The sequence below is a fragment of the Populus nigra genome, chromosome 18 (assembly GCF_951802175.1).
Source record: "Populus nigra chromosome 18, ddPopNigr1.1, whole genome shotgun sequence".
Taxonomy (NCBI): domain Eukaryota; kingdom Viridiplantae; phylum Streptophyta; class Magnoliopsida; order Malpighiales; family Salicaceae; genus Populus; species Populus nigra.
Genome location: NC_084869.1, coordinates 11910892 through 11934910, shown reverse-complemented (window position 1 = coordinate 11934910; position 24019 = coordinate 11910892). Strand labels below are relative to the sequence as shown.

At 35.5% G+C, this 24019-nt stretch overlaps 5 protein-coding genes across 8 annotated transcripts; 3 read left to right on the top strand and 2 right to left on the bottom strand.

Moving 5' to 3' along the window:
* On the top strand, positions 1–2247 carry LOC133678979 (probable pterin-4-alpha-carbinolamine dehydratase, chloroplastic). The gene is made up of 3 exons (XM_062101521.1): positions 1–512; positions 1568–1760; positions 1913–2247. The coding sequence occupies exons 1-3, from the start codon at positions 153–155 to the stop codon at positions 2002–2004; spliced, it is 645 nt and encodes a 214-aa protein (XP_061957505.1). The 5' UTR covers positions 1–152; the 3' UTR covers positions 2005–2247.
* A 143-nt stretch (positions 2248–2390) lies between these two features.
* Positions 2391–5117, top strand: LOC133678980 (superoxide dismutase [Fe], chloroplastic-like). 3 transcript variants are annotated; one of them, XM_062101523.1, is made up of 7 exons: positions 2391–2746; positions 2833–2896; positions 2984–3058; positions 3152–3340; positions 3444–3615; positions 3985–4011; positions 4268–5117. In XM_062101523.1, the coding sequence occupies exons 3-6, from the start codon at positions 3056–3058 to the stop codon at positions 3999–4001; spliced, it is 381 nt and encodes a 126-aa protein (XP_061957507.1). In that variant the 5' UTR covers positions 2391–2746; positions 2833–2896; positions 2984–3055; the 3' UTR covers positions 4002–4011; positions 4268–5117. The 3 variants fall into 3 exon arrangements, with proteins under 3 accessions (XP_061957507.1, XP_061957506.1, XP_061957508.1); XM_062101522.1 differs by lacking the exon at positions 2833–2896; XM_062101524.1 differs by lacking the exons at positions 2833–2896; positions 3985–4011.
* Positions 5118–6842: 1725 nt separating this feature from the next.
* Positions 6843–9473, top strand: LOC133678963 (metacaspase-1-like). 2 transcript variants are annotated; one of them, XM_062101499.1, is made up of 5 exons: positions 6843–7400; positions 7906–8236; positions 8436–8556; positions 8653–8859; positions 9061–9473. In XM_062101499.1, exons 1-5 carry the CDS (start codon positions 7013–7015, stop codon positions 9130–9132), a joined length of 1119 nt encoding a protein of 372 aa, XP_061957483.1. In that variant the 5' UTR covers positions 6843–7012; the 3' UTR covers positions 9133–9473. The 2 variants fall into 2 exon arrangements, with proteins under 2 accessions (XP_061957483.1, XP_061957484.1); XM_062101500.1 differs by having other exon boundaries at positions 6844–7400; positions 9073–9473.
* Positions 9474–14190: 4717 nt separating this feature from the next.
* Positions 14191–20273, bottom strand: LOC133678582 (chaperone protein ClpD, chloroplastic-like). Its single transcript, XM_062100946.1, has 12 exons — positions 19107–20273; positions 18619–18779; positions 18294–18523; positions 18051–18159; positions 17846–17976; positions 16995–17096; positions 16623–16904; positions 16417–16520; positions 16012–16306; positions 15395–15628; positions 14952–15185; positions 14191–14661 (listed from the first exon to the last, which is right to left on the bottom strand). Exons 1-12 carry the CDS (start codon positions 19757–19759, stop codon positions 14350–14352), a joined length of 2847 nt encoding a protein of 948 aa, XP_061956930.1. The 5' UTR covers positions 19760–20273; the 3' UTR covers positions 14191–14349.
* A 715-nt stretch (positions 20274–20988) lies between these two features.
* LOC133678507 (pentatricopeptide repeat-containing protein At3g26782, mitochondrial-like) lies at positions 20989–23659 on the bottom strand. Its single transcript, XM_062100821.1, has one exon. It carries the CDS (start codon positions 23536–23538, stop codon positions 21388–21390), a length of 2151 nt encoding a protein of 716 aa, XP_061956805.1. The 5' UTR covers positions 23539–23659; the 3' UTR covers positions 20989–21387.
* Positions 23660–24019: the final 360 nt, after the last annotated feature.

Here is a 24019-nt window from a genome sequence, read left to right as displayed (position 1 = left end):
GGCACTTCACCTCAGCCACTGGTAACTGAACCGTCCTTGCGAAAAACGTCTGGTCCAAAAACCCCTGCTAACCACCAGATAAACACAGCAAGACAAAGACAACCCTCCTTGAACTTAGCTCCCGTTATCACCACCAGTCACAGTAAACCACCATGGGTACCACCGCCACAACCACCACTCGCTTCCCCTTCTCCCTCCCACCCCCCAAATCCTATCCTCCACACAACCACCACCACTTCAAAGTCTCCATCTTGACTCCCATTATAACCCCCACTTTGAGACTCCAAGCTATGGGAGCTGGCGACAAGTTAGGTGAATTTGGTGCCAGAGACCCTTTTCCTGCTGAAATAGAAAGTGGGTTTGCTGAGAAAGTGTTAGGAAATGTTAATACTGAACATAAGATTCTCATTCCTACTGTTTCTGCTCTTTCTCTTTCTCAGCAAGAGTGTACTCCTATATCTCCTTTGCAAGATCCCATGTCTAAAGACGATGCTCAAAAACTCTTAAAGAAGGTAAATTTCATGTCCACATACGGATTGCTTTGCCCCTGTTTTCTGTTTTAAGTTTGTGGTTTGCTATGTACAGCATGTTTTATCAGTTGTAGTTTGTTCAACTTTACTTACTCTCTATGCTAGTTGATAAATGTTGAATTGGACTCGTAAATGTTAGTTTTGTGGTGGTGGAGTTGGTGTAGTACCTGAAATTGCTTCATGTATGCAAATTAGTCGATTCTGAAGAGATGGAAGATGAAGAGCACTCATTTGGTTTTGTTCTTTTAATGCCGGATTCATTATTTCTCATGGCACTTAAAAGTTTGAACCTTTAGAAATTGCAAGTTGCAGTGCTGCATTTATTTGCAGACTGTAGGAGTCGATTTGAATCTTTGATGCTGCGAATCAGCAATTCTTTTGGACCAACCTTTGCCTGCATTTTGTGTTGCCGGATTTTTTATTCTTCTACTTAGCATCTTGGTTCTGAAATGAAGTGCTTGTTCTGCACACTTGCACAAATTGTTTCCACGGTTGGTTTTCTTTTTCATGTTCTTAATAGAACTCTCAGTTTTTTTCTTAGCAGATAAAAAGTATCCTTTTTTCGAGCTTCTATATAACATTTTCTTTTTATTTTTCCTGTGCTCAGAAAAACTAATTAGCAGTATGTGTTTCCAAGAGAAAATCATTATCAAGAAGCAACTCTTCTCTTGCGATAGATCATGTTGAAATGCTTTGATAAGTGAAGTTCCTAGCATATTTGAATTCCATAATATTTATCAAATATTCTATGCTACCACTTAGAAATAATTAAAAAAGGTTCTCACATTAAGAACCCGATAAAAGAAGTAAAAACTTCTGATCCAATATTTTTCTCTCGTCTAGCTGTTTTAACATCCTAGTGCATTTGCTTCTGTTTCATTTTGGATACTGACAGACAAAAGCAAAGGTAGCATATTCAGCATTGTTTTTTTCATTTGCATAGACATATGAAGTAAATTCTGAGAGTTCCATGTCCAGCTTCCAACTGCGAAAACTTCAATGTGCTTTTGCTTAAAGGAAAAGATTTTCATTTGTAGGTTCTAGGCTGGAGACTCCTGGATGAAGAAGGCGGACTGAAACTGCAATGCTTGTGGAAGTTGAGAGATTTTAAATGTGGGTTTGAGCTTGTCAATAGAATTTACAAAGCTACAGAATCATGTGGCCATTTCCCAAATGTGCACTTGGAACAGCCCAATCAAGTTAGAGCTGAACTATGGACTGCATCCCTTGGTAAGCTTTCAAGTTCACAACTCTCTCTCTCAACTCCAATGCTTTTTACCTTGAAGGCTAATATTGAATTTCCTTGTACTCAACATGCAACCTGAACCAAATGATCTCTTTGACAGCACTCGAAATTTAAAAGTTTTCTGTTGGAACTGCAGGTGGCTTGAGTTTGAATGATTTCATTGTTGCGGCCAAGATTGATGAGATTAAGACATCTGACCTTGTCCCTAAAAAAAGAGTCTGGGCATAGTTGGATTTTCCTTGTAAGCTTTCCTAAAGGAACCTGAGAGATCGGTCTGTTAATAAGTTGGTGTTTCAGAATCCAACAACAGTCTACAGAGGCCTCATTTTTCCACAATTCATGAAGAGAACTCACTCAGCTTTTTCCTCAGTCCTTGTGTATATGAATTTTTATTCATTCAGAATTTATGATTTTCTTGATCCTTCTACGTTCACTTCTGATATACAATCAATTAAGTTGCAATCTGCTAAACTACCTTCCATTTGTGTTCCAACTAAGATATTGTAATGTTAGCTAGAAAATCTGTGAACTTCTGTGACATATCTTCACAGACAAAAATCAAATTAAGGATGTAAGCGGGGAAAAAAAATCAAAATCAAAATCAAAATCAGTACTTTCCTAGTAGCTGATTAGTACTTGAGTTCTACACAATTCCAATCTTACACGGAAAAATCAAGGGCACGGGCCTAACTTCTCCAATATTTTTGAAAACCATATTTGGGTTTCTAGTATCAAACTACTGTTAAAGTACAAGGCAACAACATCTCCTAAGTTCAAAACTTTGAGGAAAGAGAACCTGACAGACAAAAATGGTTGCAGCAGCAGCTGCTGCTACAGATAATCCACTAACTTTGAGGAAAGAGAACCCAATGTTTTTCTTACCTTCACTCTCTTTTTTCTTTCTTCATCCGACTCAGTGTTTTCTTGCATTTCAGGTCCTACAGCAACTGGTGTGCTGCGATGGACAGAGGTAGTTTAGTTTCCCTACCAGAAAGCTTCTGCACTTTTGTTTCTCTGATTTGAAGGCACACATAACGAAAATGTCTGCATTGTCAGGGTTGCCAGTATTACACGTTCAGTCAGTCAGAACTTTTGGTGCTGATGTGATTAGCAACACCATGTGTGCACTTATGAAGTTCGACAAAATGCTTATTAAGTTAGCAAATTATGTAGGGACTGAACTTTGTACTGATTTTCTATGTTGCAGAGGCAATGTACCAGAAAGGCTGATGCTTTGACAGTTACAGCTAAATTTGAGCTGAAACCTCCTCCATATCCCATGGTAAGATTTGAAACAAAGCAATATCTTTTTCCAAGAAATTAAGTTACTTGGTAATGAGTGAAATAACGGGCTTGGGTTTCTTATACGTGACAGGATGATTTAGAGCCGCATATGAGCAAGGACACATTTGAGTATCACCGGGGAAAGCATCACAGGGCTTATGTGGATAACTTAAACAAGCAAATTGACGGAACAGAACGAGATGACATGTCCTTAGATGATGTTGTGCTCGTTACATACAACAAGGGTGGTCCACTTCCTGCTTTCAACAATCCTGCACAGGTATAATAAAGTATCCTATGCATACAAGTTTACATTTTTGGAGTCATACATTTTTGTTTTCATAAGCGTTGTTTTGTTTTTCATGTTTTTTTAAGCTGGATAGGCATGGAACCATGAATTCTTTTTGGAATCCATGAAACCGGGAGGTGGAGGAAAGGCATCAGGGGAACTTCTTCAATTGATTGAAAGAGATTTTGGTTCTTTTGATAGATTTGTGCAAGAGTTCAAGTCGGCTGCAGCTACTCAGTTTGGTTCTGGATGGGCTTGGCTTGTTTGTTAGTGATCTTTCCCTCTGCCAACAACTGCATTTCCTTCTTTTGATTCTCTTGAATTATAATAATTTGCTTGCATGTACTAGTGAAAATAAGAGTAATATATCGTGTCTGCTGTTCTCTCTAGACAAGGAAAATAGACTTAGATACTGGAAATGCTGTAAATCCTCGTTCATCAGAGGAGGATAAAAAGCTTGTAGTGGTCAAGAGTCCCAGTGCAGTAAAACCCCCTTGTTTGATGCCTCAGTTTCTTGATTTTGTTTCATTTGCAGAAATATAAGATGATATCGATCATGTAAAAGGAAATACTGCCAATAAATTATGATTTTTGAGTTGGTTCATTCACCTGATGCTGTTGCTTGTTTTATGCAGCCACTCCATGCAATTGATGCTTGGGAGGTATTCAACAACTTTGCTGTTTATTCATTAATTGACAAATTGATTTTTTTGAGAAAAGTCTTGAACTTTTCTGATTACTAATTTGGCATTGGATTTCTGCTTGATTTCAACAATTATGCATACTACCTGGACTTTCAGATTCGGTGTAATAAATCACTAGTTAAAGTTTGCTTTCCATCTTAAAAATTTTTCCCCTGTTTATTGGACTCATTATTAAAGCACCTGATTAGTGATTATGTGTTGTTTCTTCACGTAGAATCGACGACCTGATTACACATCAACTTCCATGGAGAAGCTTGTGTTTAGTGCGAGACTTGAAGTTGCAAAGGCTCGAGCTGCCGAGAGAGAAATAGAAGAAGCAAGAAAGAAAAAGGAGGAACTTTATAGACAAAAAAACCTGCCGAGGTTTTTGTGGATGGGATAGCTGATGATTCTGAGACTGATTTACTTTAGATTGTTTTGCAGTTAAAATGTGCAGAAAGTTTCGAGGCTCTGCACATCCTTCTTTTTTTCTTTGAAGGTGATATGGAGGTCAGTTTCAGCAGGACAGACTGAAAACTTGTCCCATGAATATCCAGGCATCGGCATGGGAAACAAGGAAATATATAATTCAAGCACTGTTATTCATTCTCAAGTTACAGCTCTGCTAGGCAGTTCCTATCCATCCAAGAACACCTACAGAGAATGTTGAATTCATCAAGTAATGCAACTTGGAGAGTCACAGAGATGATATATCTTATCCATCAAGTGCTACAAGAATAATTTTTCCAGTAATATCAACTTTGGGGCTAAGGACTTGTAACCGCCAGACCTGAGAATCTGTGTTCATGACCTTTTGTTCCCCCCATTTGAGTCATGGAAGGGTGCTTCAACACGCGTAGATGGTTTTGAACGCTAGAATCGCCATCGCCGTCGCCGTGGCCACTTGCTATCTCCTTGTGATGCCGCCTACAGTCCACGTATCTGAACAATTCAACATCGAATAATCAATTCATATAGAAGTGCATGAATGGAAATGATCCTATAAAGCACAACTTGCCTTCGCTTTGGTTTCCATGCTAAAAAAACCAAAACTTTTGAAGTAAAAAAAATAAATCTTTATTATTGAGATTTAACAAACAGGGAGATTGAACAAGATTCATCAAACTTAAATGATTGAGATTTTTAATACATCTTTATTATTATTATTATTATTATTATTATTATTATTATTATTATTATTAAAAAGATGTAATGCTACTAAAACATTATATCATTATTTTAAAGAAGATTGATTCTTTCTTTAATATGATATTATGAATTGTTTTATAAATAATTATGTATTAACACGATATGTAAGATTTTAAAATTCAATTGCTCATTAATATTAAATGACAATAAAATATTTATTTGTTTGTTTTAAAGCTTTTTAATATAATTTTCTTAAATTTATTATTTTCATCTTTTTTCATATCATATAGTTGCGTAAAAATAATTCATTCAAGACTTTTTTAATTGAATTTTTCTTTCATAATCATAATAAGTTTTTAGTTTAAAAATAATGATTCTCATAAAAAAAAACATGGTTTTTTGTTAAAATAAAAAAAATGTGAATCAAAATTTTATTTTTTTAATTAAAAATTTATATTTTTCCTTTTTAATTCATATTGTTATAGTTTTTTTTCTTGTTGCTTTTTATTTAATAAACTATGTTTCTTAAAAAAATAACTATTTTATTAACAAAAAGAATTAATTAAATTTGTAAAAAATATATTTCTCCTCCGTAATCTTATTTGTTGCCTTTCCTTTTAAATATTTATTTTTATTATCATATATTTTTTTTTAAAAAAATTATTAAATCCAGTCATACCCATAATCTGAATTATAATTTAAGAGTTAACTTGTGGTAATCCAAAATATCATTATCATTTCAATATTAAAAAAAAAGAATAAACAACATTGTCTTGAACTTTTTTAAAAAGTCAAACTAGAATTTAATCACGAAATCTCATATACATCTACTTATACAACTATTATATTAATATTAACATAACCATATCAGCTTAACTCTTATTTAATTTAATTTAAAATTCAATCATAAATAAAAAAAAAGTTATTATCTTATATCACCATGATAACAAACAAATCAAGTTATGTTTAATAATTGCTTTAAAAGTTGCCCCTCGGGCAACCATGGTAGTGTCGGGGGTATTTGAAATTGAATTTCAACATATTTTTTATTAAAATTTTAAAAAGAATTTTTTTTAAATTTTTTTAAATTTTTTTAATATATTAATAGAAAAGTAAAATAAAAAATATATTATTTTAATGAATTTTTAAATTAATTTTTTTAAAACTAATTTTTATATATTTTTGGATTGTTTTTACGTGTTAATATAATAATAAAAAAATATAAAAACATTATTTCAATATATTTTTAATTAAAAAATATTTTAAAAAATTATCACTTAAAACACCTGTTTGAACATCACAAAAACTGGATGGACAAATCAGAGTTCCAAAACCACTTTACTAATTTCTCTTGTTTTTATTTTTATTTTTATTTAATTTTCATGATAGGGATATTCTTCAACGTTCACCATCCAAGGAAAAAGCCTATCCATGTATAATATATAGTACACTTAATTAATTTTATAATCCCTTTCTTTATGAATTAATCAACTCATACTATAATATTAAAATCATTTTTTTCCTGATAAAATACTATTAAAACCATTAAAGTATGATGATTAAGAAGATAGCAAGTCATTTAAGTATGGCTAACAATTTCATTATACGAAACACACGTTTCCAACTGTACATGGAAGTCAAAGTTTTCATTCTCACCTTCCACCTCATCTACCCTCCCAGCAAGCCCTTCTCACCTTCCAAATCCCTTAAAGGCTTGCTTGACTTTTATCATCAACATTACATTAATCATAGCTCTACCATTAATCCTTTCTCCTAATTTTTTTGAGTTCTGACATTTCTGTGTCTCTCAGAGACAATAACCACCGTGTACATGTCACTCAACTGCTCAAACTGCAGCAGCCCTTTGCAGCTTCCACCAGGAGCCAACTCCATCTGCTGTGCTATCTGCCATGCCACCACCCTCGTAGCTGATTCTCGCTCTGCCCCGCCACCGCCTGCTCTATCTTACTCCTCCTCAGGCCAAGACGACCATGACCACCCCCCACATCATCCTTCTCAAGTGGTTCCATCACCATACAATCATGCACCTCCTGGTCCACCACCTGCTGTCCATGGCACAAAGCGTGCTGTTATTTGCGGGGTGTCTTATAAGAATACTAAGAATGAACTCAAAGGGAGCATTAATGATGTTGTGTGCATGAAGCATTTGTTGGTTAATAGGTTCAACTTCCCTGAATCCTCCATCATCGTGCTCACTGGTAAGAATTTTCCGAAATATATTTCCATTCTTGTGTTTCTTTCTTGATAGTTTGATTTATAATGTCTTGGCAATTGATTAATTATTAATTAAAACTGCTTTAATATAGTATCTTGGAATGTTTTATTTCTTGAAATTATTGGTTCCATCACAGATGGCATGTAATGGATTCACATCGCTGAGATAAATTTTCTTTCCAAATTATTGACTTTTCTGGATTTCACTTTCTTGGTGTTGTCTTGATAGCTTAATTTCAGTTATTTTGGATTGTTTTTAGCATATCATAAACTTCCAAATATATGCATATGACGCCCATTGTTCATTTTGCTAGCAGTGCTAATCCTGTGTAGCTAAAGCAATTGTGATTATAATTGGCCGAGTAGAAGTTTTAAAAAAAATCAAGAGTTATTTCAGGTTTAAGTTTGACCAATGCGTCCAGTGCTTAAGGAACATGGAGTTTTTTGTGATTATATCACTATTCATTCTGATTAATAATCAATTTGCAGAGGAAGAAACCGATCCTTATAGGCGGCCAACGAAATACAACATGAGACTGGCATTGTCATGGCTCGTGCAAGGATGTCAGCCTGGAGATTCATTAGTGTTTCATTTTTCCGGTCATGGTTCGCAGCAGAAGGATCAAAATGGAGATGAGCTGGATGGATATGATGAAACACTTTGTCCAACAGACTTTGAAACTCAAGGAATGATCGTTGATGATGAGATCAATGAAATAATTGTCAAGCCTCTTTCCCATGGTGTTAAGCTTCATGCCATCATTGATGCTTGCCATAGTGGCACCGTGTTGGATTTACCGTTTCTCTGCAGAATGGACAGGTTTGTATTTTCCCGTTCTTTTCTCACTAAAAATGTAGCGTAACCTTGTGGTGGAGAAATACAAGCATAAATCCTCGTTCATAGCCTTTGGCACTTGCAGCAAATGCTGGCCTTGAATGAAAGTCGATTCTATTTGCATCCACACTGTCCACATTTTTGTACTTTTCTTGCTCATGAATGCTTACATCATTGAAAGTAGGAGTGGGAAGTATGTTTGGGAAGATCATCGTCCTCGATCAGGAGAATGGAAAGGAACAAGTGGTGGGGAAGCGATCTCCTTCAGTAGCTGCGACGATGATCAAACCTCCGCGGACACCTCGGTACTTCCCTCTAAACATATCGAACTTTATAATCAAGAACGGATTTTACAATTCACAGCAGAAATTCACTTATTCAATCCGAATCCATATGGACAGGCTCTATCAAAGATCACTTCAACAGGTGCAATGACTTACTCATTCATCCTAGCAATCGAGCGCGGACATGCAACTTCATACGGGAGCATGCTAAATGCAATGCGGTCTACCATCCGTGATACGAGCAATGAGCTTCGTGGTGGTATTATAACATCACTTATCTCAATGTTCTTAACAGGGCGGACTTTCAGTGGAGAGATCACACAGGTATGTTTTTTCATCATTAATATTGTCGCTGTTTGTATTCTGCACATATCACCATTGCAAAAGCTGTGGTGACATAAATGTTCTGATCTTCTTTGTTTGAATGTGCTCATGCATCATTTTCATTATTTAATCTCCATTTCTTAGCAAAAGATAGACATGGGGATATATTGCTGGCTATATATGCTGATAGGTGATGTTAAGATTTTTCTGCAGGAACCACAGTTAACTGCTAATGAACCATTTGACGTGTATTCAAAGCCTTTCTCCTTGTAACGAGAGAAGAAATCGCCATGAAACCATCTGATACGTTTTAGGGGGTCAACTGTACAGTCCCTGAGTAAACACCAGTTCCCATCGTTAGTTTTATGCAAGAGACCCATTTGACCCAGGAGGAAGGAACAAGCTTACTCTCTCTCTCTTTCTCTGGACATTTTGGCCGAGAACTCGGGAAGAAGTTTGGTTGAAAGAGATGAAGGTAAGTGAATGGCTGGGATCTTTTCAGTAAGGAGGAGGGTCACGTGGACGGTGGATGTTTGCTGAGCAATGAAGGATTGACACACGTAGTAACCATTTGAATCTTTCTAAAAAAATTATTTCCTTTTAATTGAGTCCAATTTTCTTTGTAATTCATTCATTCCCCATTCAATAGAAGTTTCAATTTTTTTCAAATTTGGCGAACCACGACAAACAGAGCAAAAACATTTCCGTTATTAAAAAATGTGGCTGGTAAGAAACAACAAACAATAACATAATCAACAACAGAGGGTATTGGAAGAATCGGTACGATATAATACAGTTTAGAAGTGTGTTGTTTTAAAGAATTTTTCACGGTTCAACGAAGATGATCCCGTAGGTTTTTTTTGGGTCACCATTGACCACTTCATCAACTTTCAAGTTTATTTTTTAATAATTATAAATTTAAGTTTTCAATAATTATGTATTTGAGTTTTTTTCATGATCACTGAAAACTTATATAATTATTATAATTTTAAAACCCGCGTGATTAATCAAGATATACACAAACTAAACTAGAAACTCACGATAATTAAACAAAAAAAACACTGCACCAAAGAATGAAACAACAGTTCCACTTGCACTCATCCCACGAGGGATGTTTTCAAAGACAAAAGGTTTTCAAAATCTGAAGCAAAGTTTTCAACACGGGGAGGTCCAAAAATCTACCTGAAGCGTAGAGTCTCATCCTCTCCAGCTGATACAACAGTTAATCCATCAGGACTCTGTAACAAGCTGGCCAATTGATAAGGTCCAAGGAGTGTTTAGCTACCAGAATAAATTTTCCAGTAATATCAACTTAAGGGCTAAGGGCTTGGGTAATCGCCAAACCTGAGAATCTGCGTTCATGGCCATTTATTTCCCCTACTTTAGCCATGGAAAGGTACTTCCACAAGCATAGATGGTTTTGAACGCTAGGATCACCGTAGCCGTGGACACATATCTGAACAATTCAACCTCGAATCATCATTTCATATAAAAGTGCAGTGCATGGGGGGATCTTTTCTGCTAGATGGAAAATTTATAAAAAGATATGATAATATTTTAAAAAATCTAAATAGTTTAAGAACAAGGTTTAGGTGTTGAATAATCGATTAATCTTTTAATTTTAACAATATGATTTATTTTTTTAGCCAAGATGACTAATGGCTGGTGTCTGGTAAGCCAAGATAGTCAGTAACCGGTATATGTAAAATGTTTCATTTGGTTTGATGCTTAAGTATTCTTTTTAGAGAAAAATAATAATATTTTAGAGAGAGATTTTGAAAATGAATATACAATAAAAAATAGAAATTATGAATCTGAAATTTGAAGGATTCATGATGTATTTATAACCTTTAAGTTGTTTTTTTATAAAAAAAAAGACTAAAATGTGATTTTGCCCTGATAGTTTTAATAAGAAAAAATATCTATAATACATGTATTAATAATAAATAAATATCTTTTATATAAATATTAATACGATAAAAATATAAAAGATTTCTGGAAGATTTTTATATATTATTATTTACACAACATTAATATTAACAAAAATACTATAAATGGAATTTTATATGCTATGTTTGCAGATTTAGAAGTCTCGGGATCCCAAATTTGAAGTCTCGATTTCATGCATCCAACTGACAAACTCCTGGCATTCTCAGACCAGGCTACACTTGATGGGGAGGCATTGTCACCTTGAACTTCCTCCAGTTTCCTTACATCTTTGTTCTCTGCGTTCCAAAGTTTAGTGTCGAGCCCAATGCGACATCAAGAACATTATTCTTTCCCAAATCCATAAGGTTCACATAGTAGTAATCCTTTATTTTTGGTGCATCCAGAATTCCAACTTCTTTCTGCAGACCTCCGATCAGACAGAAAGATGCGATCGTTAGAGATTCAAGACCAGACCCCTCATGATCTTTGCTCAATCATGAATTTAATCAAAACAAAGGAAACCCATTTCCTAAAATGGCATAGATTGCAAGAAACTTACACTGAAATTGGGATTATGCACGTCCACAAACAGTTGGCTTGATCAAGATTCATCAAACTCCTGTTTGGTATAAACTTATCCCCCTATCCACACACATGCAAAAACAACGAACAAGAAAACAGTAAAATCAAATTCAAGAAATTCTTGGTAAAAAAATGAGTGAAAAGGGGCATTCAAGATTCAAAAAATCATGATAAATTTGTACTGGAAATTAGTATTTAGCGAGGCTGTCATGTAATTTTCTTGGAGAGTACCAATCTGATTGAACTAGTCTCTTCTCGCTTTGATCCATTTTTTGAGAGAGAAATCGTAGCACAAGAAGACCAATTTAACAAGAGAGTGAAAAGAATGATAGACGTCGAAGCGAAGGGTGATGGTCTTTTCCCTCCAAAAACCCAAACCGTTTTGACATTGAAGGTTGGTGTCAGGTGTTCTGTTAGTTAAAGGCGCCAGTTGCTGGAGTCGGGTCGGGTTAAGGCTGTTTCACTAAACGGGTTATTTGGACCGATGTTGACCCATTCTTTTATTTTGGGCATACCTCAGAAAAGTCTCCAACCTTTGAGGTTAGTCTATTAGGTATCCAATCTTCTTCTTCTTTTTTTAATCTCAATTAGTTCTTTAACATGATGATATCAATCCTTCATTTGATTTTAATCGCTTGAAGTTCATATGGTTTTTTTTACAATAAAAATAAATGAATTATCCAAAATTCTCACTTTGAATAACGTAAAACTCATGTGATATATATATATATATATATATATATATATATATATATATATATATATAAAAAAAAAAAACTTAAAAAACAAAACATGTAGGGTGAGCGCTTTGCAACCAACACAAAGTATTATTTTAGGTAATTTGATCCTAAATTAAAGCTAATTATTTATGATTTTTTAGTCAATAATGGAATTGAAAGAATAGAAACCAAAACAAAAAAGATATTATACATGGGTGGCATGCCAAGAATTTCAAAAAATAAACACTTTGATCCTCTAAATTTAAAAATAATACAAATTATACAATTTTGGAGTGCAATTTTTTTCAAATTTAATTTTGATATAAACAAATTTTTTTATTAATTTTTAATTTCTAATTAAAAGATGAGAGAGAGAGCTTCATATAATTTCTTTGATACCGATTTAGACCATCAAAATAATCGATGTTTATGTCAAATAATTTCGTTTGATGAGAAAAGTTTTTATTATTATTTTTTTTTTACCATTAAACACATAAATTTATATATAAAGATGATGACAAAAGCTAAATGTTCAAAGTAAAGTTTAGAAGAATACCTAAACCCAAGTATAAAAATTATAAAGCAATCATCTCCCAAACTCTTCAAAATCACTTCCTTCGGAGTACCAACTCCTTCAATGGGAACTGAATATGAGATATTGGAGAAAACCAGAGAGAAAGCGCCATGCATTTCAAACATCAATCTCTTTGGTTTCCTCCAATTCTCACATCCACATACCACACATTACATCAATTTCCCAGCATTTTGCACTGCAGATATCATGTATGAATGCCATGCATAAAGATATTGGAAGAAACTAGAAAAAGAAAAAAATTATGATACACATGAATGACAAGCTGAGCATGAGGTATTGGAGAAAATTAAGCGAAAAAAATACTCAAAGTTTCGTTTTGTTTAATTCCCTCCAATCCTCACATAAAACTCTGCATGACAGTTTTAGTCATTTGATCTGAAAAAATGTTTCAGTGAAAATCTGGACATGAAATATTGGAGGAAACTAAACAGTAAGCAGCAAGAAAGACAGGAGTGCCAACTCTTTAGTTCCCTCCAATCTTCACATACAAAATCTACAGTACTCTTGACTGCAACAAGCTTCAACCTCCCCTCGCTCACTTTGCCTATGGCAAATATGTTGTGTCGATGCACCTATCAAACCAACCACAAGGTATTTATAGACTGTCGAAAGAGCCAAGTAGAACCACTGCACTTCACAATTTTCATGCAAAGAACCAGCCAGGATTTGCATGCTCATAAACAGTTACAATTAGTCTCGGTTAGGACCACAATATCTTAGAATATCCCAGCAGCAAGATCTGCGTGCCTGTGGTACAAATAACAAACCCTCCTTGATCGGCTGCACAAACAGTCGAGCACTGCACCGTCGATGATAAACTTGGCTCAATGACAAACCCGGGAATAAGACCTTGATGGGTCAAACAAACACTTAATATTGATTTGGACAACGTTTGACTAGTTAAATCAAACAATTAATATTGATTTATACAAGGTTTGACTACTTGAATCAACCGACTAGATGTCACCAGAACTATATCTTATCTGGTTTAACTGAAATCCCAGCCTAGATGAAGCTTTATATCCAAAAAAAAATAAAATTAGGTCATTTCACTAGTCAAACAAAGTTTAACTCGGTTTTATTTGAAATAGGCAGAGTTAAAGCATGCAAGAGTCCAAATTTACAAAACATAAGCAGAATAACAATTATTTTTTAAAATATTTTTATTTAAAAATTTATTTTTAATATCAACATATTCAAACAATCTAAAAACATAAAAAAATAATATTATCAACATATTCAAACAATCTAAAAACATAAAAAAATAAAATTTTTTAATAAAATTTTTTATAAAAACCCTTTCCAACCGCAAAAACAAATACGATTTAAATACCAAAAAGTGCTCATAAAACTGTATGCATTGCGTGCATTACTCTTAAGAAATATTCAAATGAATGCACTGCATGTGCATCTACATTTCTGTTTCATTCAAAGCCAAAAGCTGTATAGATAGAGATTAATTCATAAGAAAGAATAGGTTGCTTGTGATGGGTTATGACAAATAAAGGAGGTAATTATTTTCTGATAATGGATTTAAATAATAATCATAATGCTTTACTTATTTACAGTTGAATCGAATAATCACCTGTAGTTACCATACAAAACTTATAGAATATGTACAAAGATTATATACTATCATAAGAAATTAGACTATATACCAAGTTACTACGAGGCTGATGATGTATCAGACAAGTGCATGCTCCTATCTGACCATTTTGAGACAACTGGGTTGCCTGAAGCATCCAGATCAATGAAAGCTGTGTCACCAGGCTTATACTGTCCTGCAAGGAATGCTTCACTCAAGGGGTTTTCGATTACTTGAGTAACTGCTCTCCTAAGAGGCCGGGCACCGTAAAACTTGTCATAGCCTTGCTGGCATATAAGATCTTTGATCGACTCTGACACCTCTAACCCAATTCCAAGAGATATCAGCCTTTCTTTCACCTCTTGCAGCATAAGATTCAAAATCTGGAGCATCTGAAATAAACGGATGATCTAAGAACTATTTTTTAAGTTTAATGTCGTTAATGTTGCATTGCGAAGTTAGAATTTCAAGTTCAAACTCGTAAAAACCGAGTACATGCATGATCACACATGCACCAAAGAGGAACTAAGAAAAGAAGAAAGAGATCAAGGGCTTGTAAGAAGTCACCGAGGATACAAGTCAGGGCCTCCTTATCTAATAAAACATGGCTGAAGCCTTCCAACCGCTAAAGTCACTGGTGTTCATGGTGAAAAGAAAAGGGAAAAAAAAAAGGTTGACAAACCTGAGCCTTTTCAAGGGGATGGAATACCACAACTTCGTCTATTCTGTTGAGCAACTCTGGACGAAAATATCCCTTGAGTTCTTCCATTATCAATGATTGCATTGCAGCATATGAAGAATTCTCATTATCTTCAATCATGAAACCAATGGAGGCTCGTCCACCCTTTGCAATGGCAGCAGAACCAACATTTGATGTCATTACTACCAATGCATTCTTAAAAGATACTCTCCTTCCCTGTAAAACCCAATCTCTCTATGATAAGCGACTCAATAGAGGTACCGGCTAAGAAAAAAATGAGCAAAAAATTTGGCTAATGTGAAGTCTTTAATTGATGGAACTATATTTTGTCTTGTTTCACACTCAAGATAAAAGGCGATGCCAACTTCTTTATCAAAATGAAAATTTTGAAAATGTGAGACAAATGTGTAACATTTAATACCAACCTGAGAATCTGTAAGATGGCCATCTTCAAATAATTGAAGCAGAATGTTGAATATATCTGGATGGGCTTTCTCTATTTCATCAAGCAAAACAACAGTGAAAGGCTGTTTTCTAATAGATTCTGTCAGAATGCCCCCCTTGCCATAACCAACATAACCTGGAGGAGCTCCTATTAACTTGCTCACAGTGTGTCGTTCCATATACTCACTCATATCTAATCTAAGCATGGCTGACTCCTGCAACAATAATGTCAGGCAAGAAGCAGAGGCGAATCAGAATTTTGAACCTAAGAAATCAGGATTCTAGATCACTCTTTAAAGGACAGTAATCATGTCAGAGTAGTCAATTTACCCCCAAGTAACGTGCAATTCTCCAAAATATTCAGATTTGTTTTTGTCCATTGCATTTGTTATCGACTCTAGTCACTAGGTAACAAGCCAGCAAAGTTTGATTTCTTATATGCTATAGTTAATATCTAAGAGCCTTAATATTTTAGAGAACATGCTACTTTCTTTCAACTGTTAATAGCAGAGAAACCCTGCATTGTTGTTATACCAAAATAGTCAAATTGTATAAAGAATAACCGAAACATCTTGTGTAATATAGTTTGAGGCCTTACGGATCCAAAATAATTTTGAGCCAAAGCTTTTGTTAGTTCAGTCTTGCCGACCCCAGTTGGGCCGCAAAACAGCATTGCTGCTATGGGCCTATCAGGATCCTTCAAGCCAACACGGGATCTCTTAACAGCTCGAGTTATTGCAGCAACAGCCTCATCTTGACCAATCACTCGTTTCCTGAGCTCCTCTTCAAGGCCCACCAGAAACTTTCTTTCATCAGCAGTCAGCTGCTGAACTGGTATACCTGACCAGAGGGAAGCAACGGCTGCTATATCGTCAGGCCCCACCACAGCAGGTCTGAAAAGAATCACAGCTAAAAATTCAGTTAAATCAGGAGTGAGTGCTTGATAAAATGCAGGCCTGCTGCTTTTATCCCTCCAGAAGAACTTCAGAGGAAAACAACATACTCATCATCATTTGATGCGGGAGGTAAAGAAGATTCTATAGTGATTTCTCCACTGCCATCCATGCTGGATAAACTGCCATCATTTGCCAATCTACTTGCTAGAACCTGTTAATATAGTTGTCTTAGATATAAGACTACTGGCAGTGTTATCAACAGAGCAAGAATTATGTAATTGTACCATGGTAACCATATGAACAATATTATTACCACTTCATGCATCGCCTGAACAGTTCTAATTTCTTGCCAATAATCATCTGGTGTCTTTGAAAGTATAAAGGTTTGCTGTTCTTTCTTCCTTCTATAGGCCTCGATACGAGCTCTACTTCCTGCCTCATCAATGAGATCAATTGCTTTATCTGGAAGATACCTGTCAGCAATATATCTTGCTGACAGGTACACTGCAGCATTTATGGCTTCCAGCGTGAATCTGCAGTTGTGATGGGCCTCATATCTTTGACGCAGACCCAACAATATCCTAATTGCATCCTCCTACATATTTTTATATGAATTTCAAATAAGACATGGAAAACAAAAAACATCTTTCATAAAAATAAATGACAGTACATATTTGAAGCCAACCTGGCTTGGCTCATTAATCAAAACAGGCTGGAATCTCCTTGCTAATGCTTTATCAATTTCAAAATGTGTTCTGTATTCATCAAGTGTTGTGGACGCAATACACTGCAAGAAATGCATATATGGTTCAGAAATGAAGGATACAAGTAAATTTCCTCTGAGAACAGAAAATCAAAGAGAGCACTGTTTAGACATACAAAGAGCTTCCTATATGCTGTCTGTTTGCTCAGCTTGAGCAATTGATTCAAACAACAAAATATACAGTGAAGATAAGTTGTTCCATCTTATGGACCCAAGACCACAAAACACAAAGGGGGAGGACAAACTGAAATGAGTCAAATGACACTAAAATGAACTAAAAGAAGTTGATACATGCACTTGAAAAATGAGGGACTTCTAATAGATTAGGTGCCATCCCCGTCCTCATTACCAACTCTGGAATAAATAATGGAGACATAATTACAGTGTTTACCAGGAAAAGCTTGGACTGTAAGAGACAAGGAAACTCAGGAGAGTTAATAATGATTAAACTCATCTTGTAAAAAGGAACACTGACAATAATGACTTGCCTGCTAGATCATTTTACTAAACTAAATAAAACCTTTAAATGTATGACTTTCAGGTAAATAAATCCCCTTTCTGGTCAGTGCTCAACAATTTCCCTGGGCAATGTTTAAATTTTTTACCCGCATGCCACTCTACTGCCTTCCTCTATCCATTTTAGCATATTCTGCTTGTTTCAAATCACTCCTTGAAACTTTCATAGGAGAAATTTAGCATCTAGGACAAACATTTCCATGGTACGTTCAGATATTAGGTATGCATTCACATAATCATTTAATATGAGACATCACCTGTAATTCACCCCTCCCAAGAGATGGCTTCAATATATTAGCAATGTCAAGGCCAGATCCCTTGTTTCCTCGTCCAACAGTGCCAGTCCCAACAAGCGTATGCACTTCATCAATAAAAAGAATGACATCACCTGCAAGCACACATATCATGTCTGAGCAACAATAGCATCACTCTCTTCCTATATGCAATTCAAAATGGAGCCACCTTCTTTCTGAATCTCTCTTATTAATGAAGTAACACGTGCCTCTAGTTCTCCCCTTTCCTTTGCACCAGCAATTAACAGGCCAACATCCAAGGACATTACACGCTTTTCCTGTGCATAAAACAAGAAGCTAAGTAGGTTTGCAAAACAAAGCTTTCTTGTCATAAGCAAAAAAAAAAAAGTCTGGATGTAAGTACACCATTAAAAGAACCATAGGAACAACAATTAGATCAGAAGAAAGATACCAAAAGAAACACAGGAATGTCAGCCTGTGCAATTTTAATAGCTAATCCTTCGGCAATGGCTGTCTTTCCAACTCCACTTTCACCAAGAAGGATGGGGTTATTTTTTGTTCTGCGGCAAAGTATCTGGACAATTCTTTCAATTTCAGAGTGTCGCCCAATAACCGGATCAATGCGTCCTTCACTTGCACGGGCAGTAAGATCCACACAGAATTGGGCCAATGCACTTTTCTCTGGCAAGCATAAACAAATTGTAAACCATTCCGCTCAATGCGTCAGTTATAGCAATTAAAAAAACAAAATTATTCTAAGAAACCAGAATTCTTACCTTTTGTTTTCTCATAGGATCTTAAAGCAGCAGCTCTCTTGGAAACAGATTTCCCATGTTTGCCTTTTGATTCCACAGATGGTTCTCTTCCATCTTTCACAAGCTCCCCTTGAAGTTTGGTTATTGCTATAGCAGCTAAGGCATCACCATCTACCCCCAATCTGAAATCAAAATCAATTATGCCCACCAAGAAAACCAAGTAATGTTCATCAATGCAGGCACTTGACATCATTAAAACATAATAAAGCCAATATGTTCATATCCAACAACATTTTCTCGTAATTAAGTCAAGTTTAGCTTCTTCAGCATTGCTTTCTAAGATTATACATCAGCTTAATCAAGTCAAGTTTAAGAAAACAAGTTAGCCCATCACTGAATTCAATTATGACTTCAACCAATCAACAAAGAATATTCACTGACAGGAAAAAAAAACTAACCCTCCAATAAATGTACAGAAATGGAAAGACCTTCACAATTAGAACAGCTACCTGTTAAGAACCCGACCTGCACTTCCATCATCAACTGTGAACAAACCAATGGCTATATGTTCTGGCGCAATAAAATTATGACCCATGGTCCTTGAATACTCAATAGCAGCCTCAAAAACCCTCTTAGTACTAGCAGAAAAGGGCACATCACTGTGGGAAACACCTCTCTCGCCTTTAGAAACTAACTCACTAGCTTCAGCACTATCACTCTCCCTCTGCCAAATACTTTTAACAACTTCACGAGCTTTATCAATCTTGATTCCTGACCCAAGAAACCCATTTGGATCACGATCTTCAATAATTAAACCCAACAAAAGATGCTGCGTAAAAACCATATCTTTGCCTAAAGCTCTTGCTTCTCTCTGAGAAAAAACCACAGCTTTTATTGCTCTCTCTGTAAACCTCTCAAAAACAGCCGAAACTTGAAGAATTCTTCGTTTTTTGCTGGAATTAAAACGTTTTAACAAAAGAGTCTTCCTGTTTTGGTGTTTTTGTGAGATTGAAATACCAAAACAAGAAGAAAAAGGAGAAGATATTGTGTTATAGTTGTTGGAGTGAAAGACGAAGCTAGAATCTTTTGGTTTTCGAAGTGGATAAAAATCCAATCTTGAATGAACTGATAAAGGAGATGATGAAGACAGTAACACTTCCATTTTTTCAGGTCTCAAGAAATGATTTCTTGATTGACTGTTTAACAGCTTCTGTTTGAGGTTTTTGGTGACAATAAATACAATATCTTGATTGAGCCCAGACAAGAAGGAGCTTCTTTTTCAACTATGGTATCTGTTAAATCTTGATTGAAGAGACAAGGGAGAGCATGGAAGAGAGAAAGGAGAAAGGAAGGAATGGAAATAGAAGGGAAATTTGAAGGAAGGAAGGGTTGGTTGACACGTCAAGCCACCATAGCCGACCTTTTCACGTTTTTCTTTTTTGATTTTCTATTGTTGAACATAATACTGTTTTCTTATGTCAAAAAGTCTACTTTACCTTGCTTGATGATTGTAATAGAAAGTTAGCCAGTGCCAAACCCCCGGTTGCTCGCGGAAGCATAGATATTGAGAGAGCCATGAACCAGTTTCGATCGATGGTGTCAGTTTCGAACCCCTTTTGTGTCTGAGAAAGAAAGTTGAGTACATGTATCTGCTTAGGTATACAGCAACTTGTCGGTTTGACTTTAGGGAAATCTTTTTATCAATGAGATGTTTTTTTCATTTTCTGGTGCAGTCAAGAGAAGAAGACATGAGATTTTACTGGTTAATTTTCATGATATTGACTTTACAAATAGATTGTAGCTCTGGAGTCATCAGTTCGTGTAAAAATATATGTTATTAAACTTTACATGCCAAGAATTTAACGGGTTAAATTTAATTCAGAATTTAATTTTAATATTTTATAAAAAAATTCATCATAAAATAATTTTAATTTTTTAAAAAAAAAGAAATCTGTTCAATTTGTAACCTGAATCTATCTTAGATTAGGTTTAACAATTTTGATGAAAATGAATATAAGGATAGTTTTTAATCAATTTTAAAAGATTATTCTATGATAAAAACATGTATTCTTCTTCTTCTTTTTATTTTTATTATTATTATTATTTAAGTTTGAATATTGAGAACACAGTCAGTGAATTTACTTTTTTAAAATATGTTAAACTGATAAAATAAATATGATTCAAACATTATTTTAAGAAAAAAGATTTAATTTTTATTAACAAAATGGAGAATAAAACTGGTATTCTCGAATAAATCATCTATATGGTTCACATGTGTGGCAGAAAGCAGAGGAAATTTCTTCGAAATGGAACTTTCTCCAAGTGGGGCAAGTTCAAACCCGAGGAGGAGAAAATTCAATTGATTTGGGAAAGCAATTAAAGAGCGTATCATAATCAAAGTGAAGTCTTCAATAATTGGGGGGGAAAAAATCATTTGCCTGTCCAAGCTTCGGTAGCGGTTACACGTGCCATTTGATGGCGAAGCATGTGCAAAAATTCTGTTAACCACTCCCTGTATTTATTATTTAAGAACAAAGGCTTTGATGACAAGCTGTTAAAGGACAACAGTCTTCCAAATTACTTTATACACTGAATGATCACGAACCAGGAACCAGACAGCCATCTTTTGAAACGAATCTTCAATGTTTGTTGGAATGAGATTCTATCCTTCGGTTGTCTTACTCTCCGTGTTCATTCTGTAGCAAAAAAATTAGGAGTCTTGCCAAAACACGTCCAGAGTCAGCTTCTAGTTCCAATAACTGGGGGTAGTAAGGTTCCAGAATCCACTGTTCACCAGTAGTCCTTACATGAGCAGGTACCTCCCTGGAAGTGATGGAACCGATTTACATCTCTGACAATGATCTTTCGTTGATAAATGTGTGAAATATACTTAAACGCTGAATGACAGTCATTGCAAACACGAAGATTTTTTGTTACTCGAATTACCATTCCAGGGTCTATCTTCAGAACACCAAAAGCTACAGCTAGCTTCTCGCTGTGATAGTTTAACATACGCTCCTTGTCTTCCTCTTCGACATCATGTAGAGCACATGATAGGTCTGGTACATACCCAGCCATCTTCATCTCGATTGCTAGGCTTTCCATTTTTTTGTAAACTTCGTGCCTATATGGATTTTCTTGGTCAGCTGTGTGGAACCCAAGAATATCTTTACCATACTCGATCATACTAAAGGCTGCAGGTTTCTTTAATCCTTTATTCTTCATATCTTGCCTCAACTTCCAAACTTCTTTCCATTTGTTTGATGCTGCATATATGTTAGACATTAGCACATAGTACCCTGTATGGTTTGGCTCAAGCTGGAGTAGATTACTGGCTGCAGTTTTCCCTAATTCCATGTTCCCATGGATTTTGCAAGCTAGCAGCAGAGCACCCCATACTCCATCACTCGGAGGTGATGGCATTTCCTTAATCAGATCAAATGCTTCCTGCAAGAGCCCAGCTCGGCCAAGCATATCAACCACACAAGCATGGTGTTTATCCTCCAGTGTCACAGATAGCCTTTTCATTTCCGCAAAACATTTCCTACCTTCATCAATGAGGCCTGCATGGCTGCAAGCAGAAAGAATTGAAGTGAAAGTGAAATGGTTTGGCTCAACACCTTCCTCCTGCATTCTTGAAAAGAGTTCTAGTGCTTCTTTACCATGTCCATGCATGCCATACCCTGAAATCAATACATTCCAAGAACCAGCATTCCGTTCAGTGGGAGGAATACCATTGAACAAATCCACCGCCTTTTCCAAGTCTCCACACTTGGCATACATGTCCATCAGAGCATTTGAAAGATTTGTGTCAATTTCCATTCTGCTATCGACGATAAAATCATGGAATTTCCTTCCAAGATGTCGAAAACCCAAATAAGCACAAGCTGAAACCATGATCAATGCCGTAACAGGAGTAGGCTGACAATCAGAATCACGCATCTCATCAAACAGCAACAGAGCTTCAGTGGCTTGCCCATTTTGAGTATAACCAGAAAGCATAGAATTCCATGAGATAACATCTCTTTCCATCATCATATCAATAACCAAACGTGCCTTTTCTGTATTCCCGCATTTTGTATGCATAGCTAAAATTGAGTTACCAACACATAATTCCTCAATCAATGATTTACGAAAGGCATAACCAAGCACTGTGTGAGCGTTCCTAACATCTCCTAATTGACCAACAGCAGATGCAACACTCACTACAGCAATCGAATCTGCTAGAAGACCCTCTTCTTGCTGCATCTTTTTGAACAAAATGAGAGCCTCCTCAGGCTTCTCAGCCTGCTCATAAGCAGTTATCATTGCTGTCCAGCAAACTAAATCCTTCGTAGACATTTCGTCGAAAATCTTGCGACAATCATCAAAAAGGCCACATTTTGCGTACATGTCAACCAAACCAGCCTCAACATACAAATCCGAACCGAACCCATTTTTTAAAGCATCTCCATGAACAACTTTCCCTTCACGAACCAACAAATTCAAAGCACAAGCTTTGAATACGAAAGGGTAAGTGTAATTATTCACAAAAGTGTCAGTCTTACGCATGAAAGAATACAACTTTAACGTTTCAAAACATTGACCTACATTTGCATATGCCCTAATCAAAGTATTACAAAGGAAAGAAGTGGGTTTATCATAACATACATTAATGTTATCAAAAAGTAATCTTGCCCTATTAAGGTCATCAAATTTTGCATATTTAATGATAATCTGAGCACCCAAATGAGGGCTTGTAGTGATAAGGCCAGTGGTTGTGAGAGCTGAGTGAATTTGTTTGAGAGAGGATGGCCCATTACAGGATTTTAAAAGACGGTCATAGAAGATTTCTATGGAATTAGGAGAGTAGCTAAAAGTGGAGGATGAGATGAGTGAGTATAGAGGAGCTCGAGGATTTAAGAGAGGTTTATGAGAGAGTAGCGATCCCAACCGGTGCATTCCTTCGGTTTGTCACCATAGAGGAGTTTGCATGTGCTCTCTCTTTCTAGGATGCTGGTGTAGCGTGGTGCTCTTTTTGAGAGGGCTAGGAGCATTCTTGGACCTAACTTTCAAAACTTGATAGGGCTAGATAACTTTCTCGGACCAAATATCACAAAAAACCAAAATTATTAAACCGAAGATACGATGCAAAACTTGAGTTAGTAGGTTGAGCAAGTTCAAAATTAATAAACCCAAGATACGATATAAAACTTGAGTAAGCAGGTTGAGCTTGGATTGATATAATCAATTAAAATAAAAAATAATTTGTTTTAATTTTTTTATAAAGATTTAAAATAATATTGTTTTGGAAAATTAAAAAAAAATCAAATGAAATTTTAATTAGAATTGATTAACAGAAATAAAACTAATCTACTAGGTCAACCAAGTTTAATCAAATCCATCTCAAATATTTGTTTTTAACCTGGCTATGGCTAAGTTT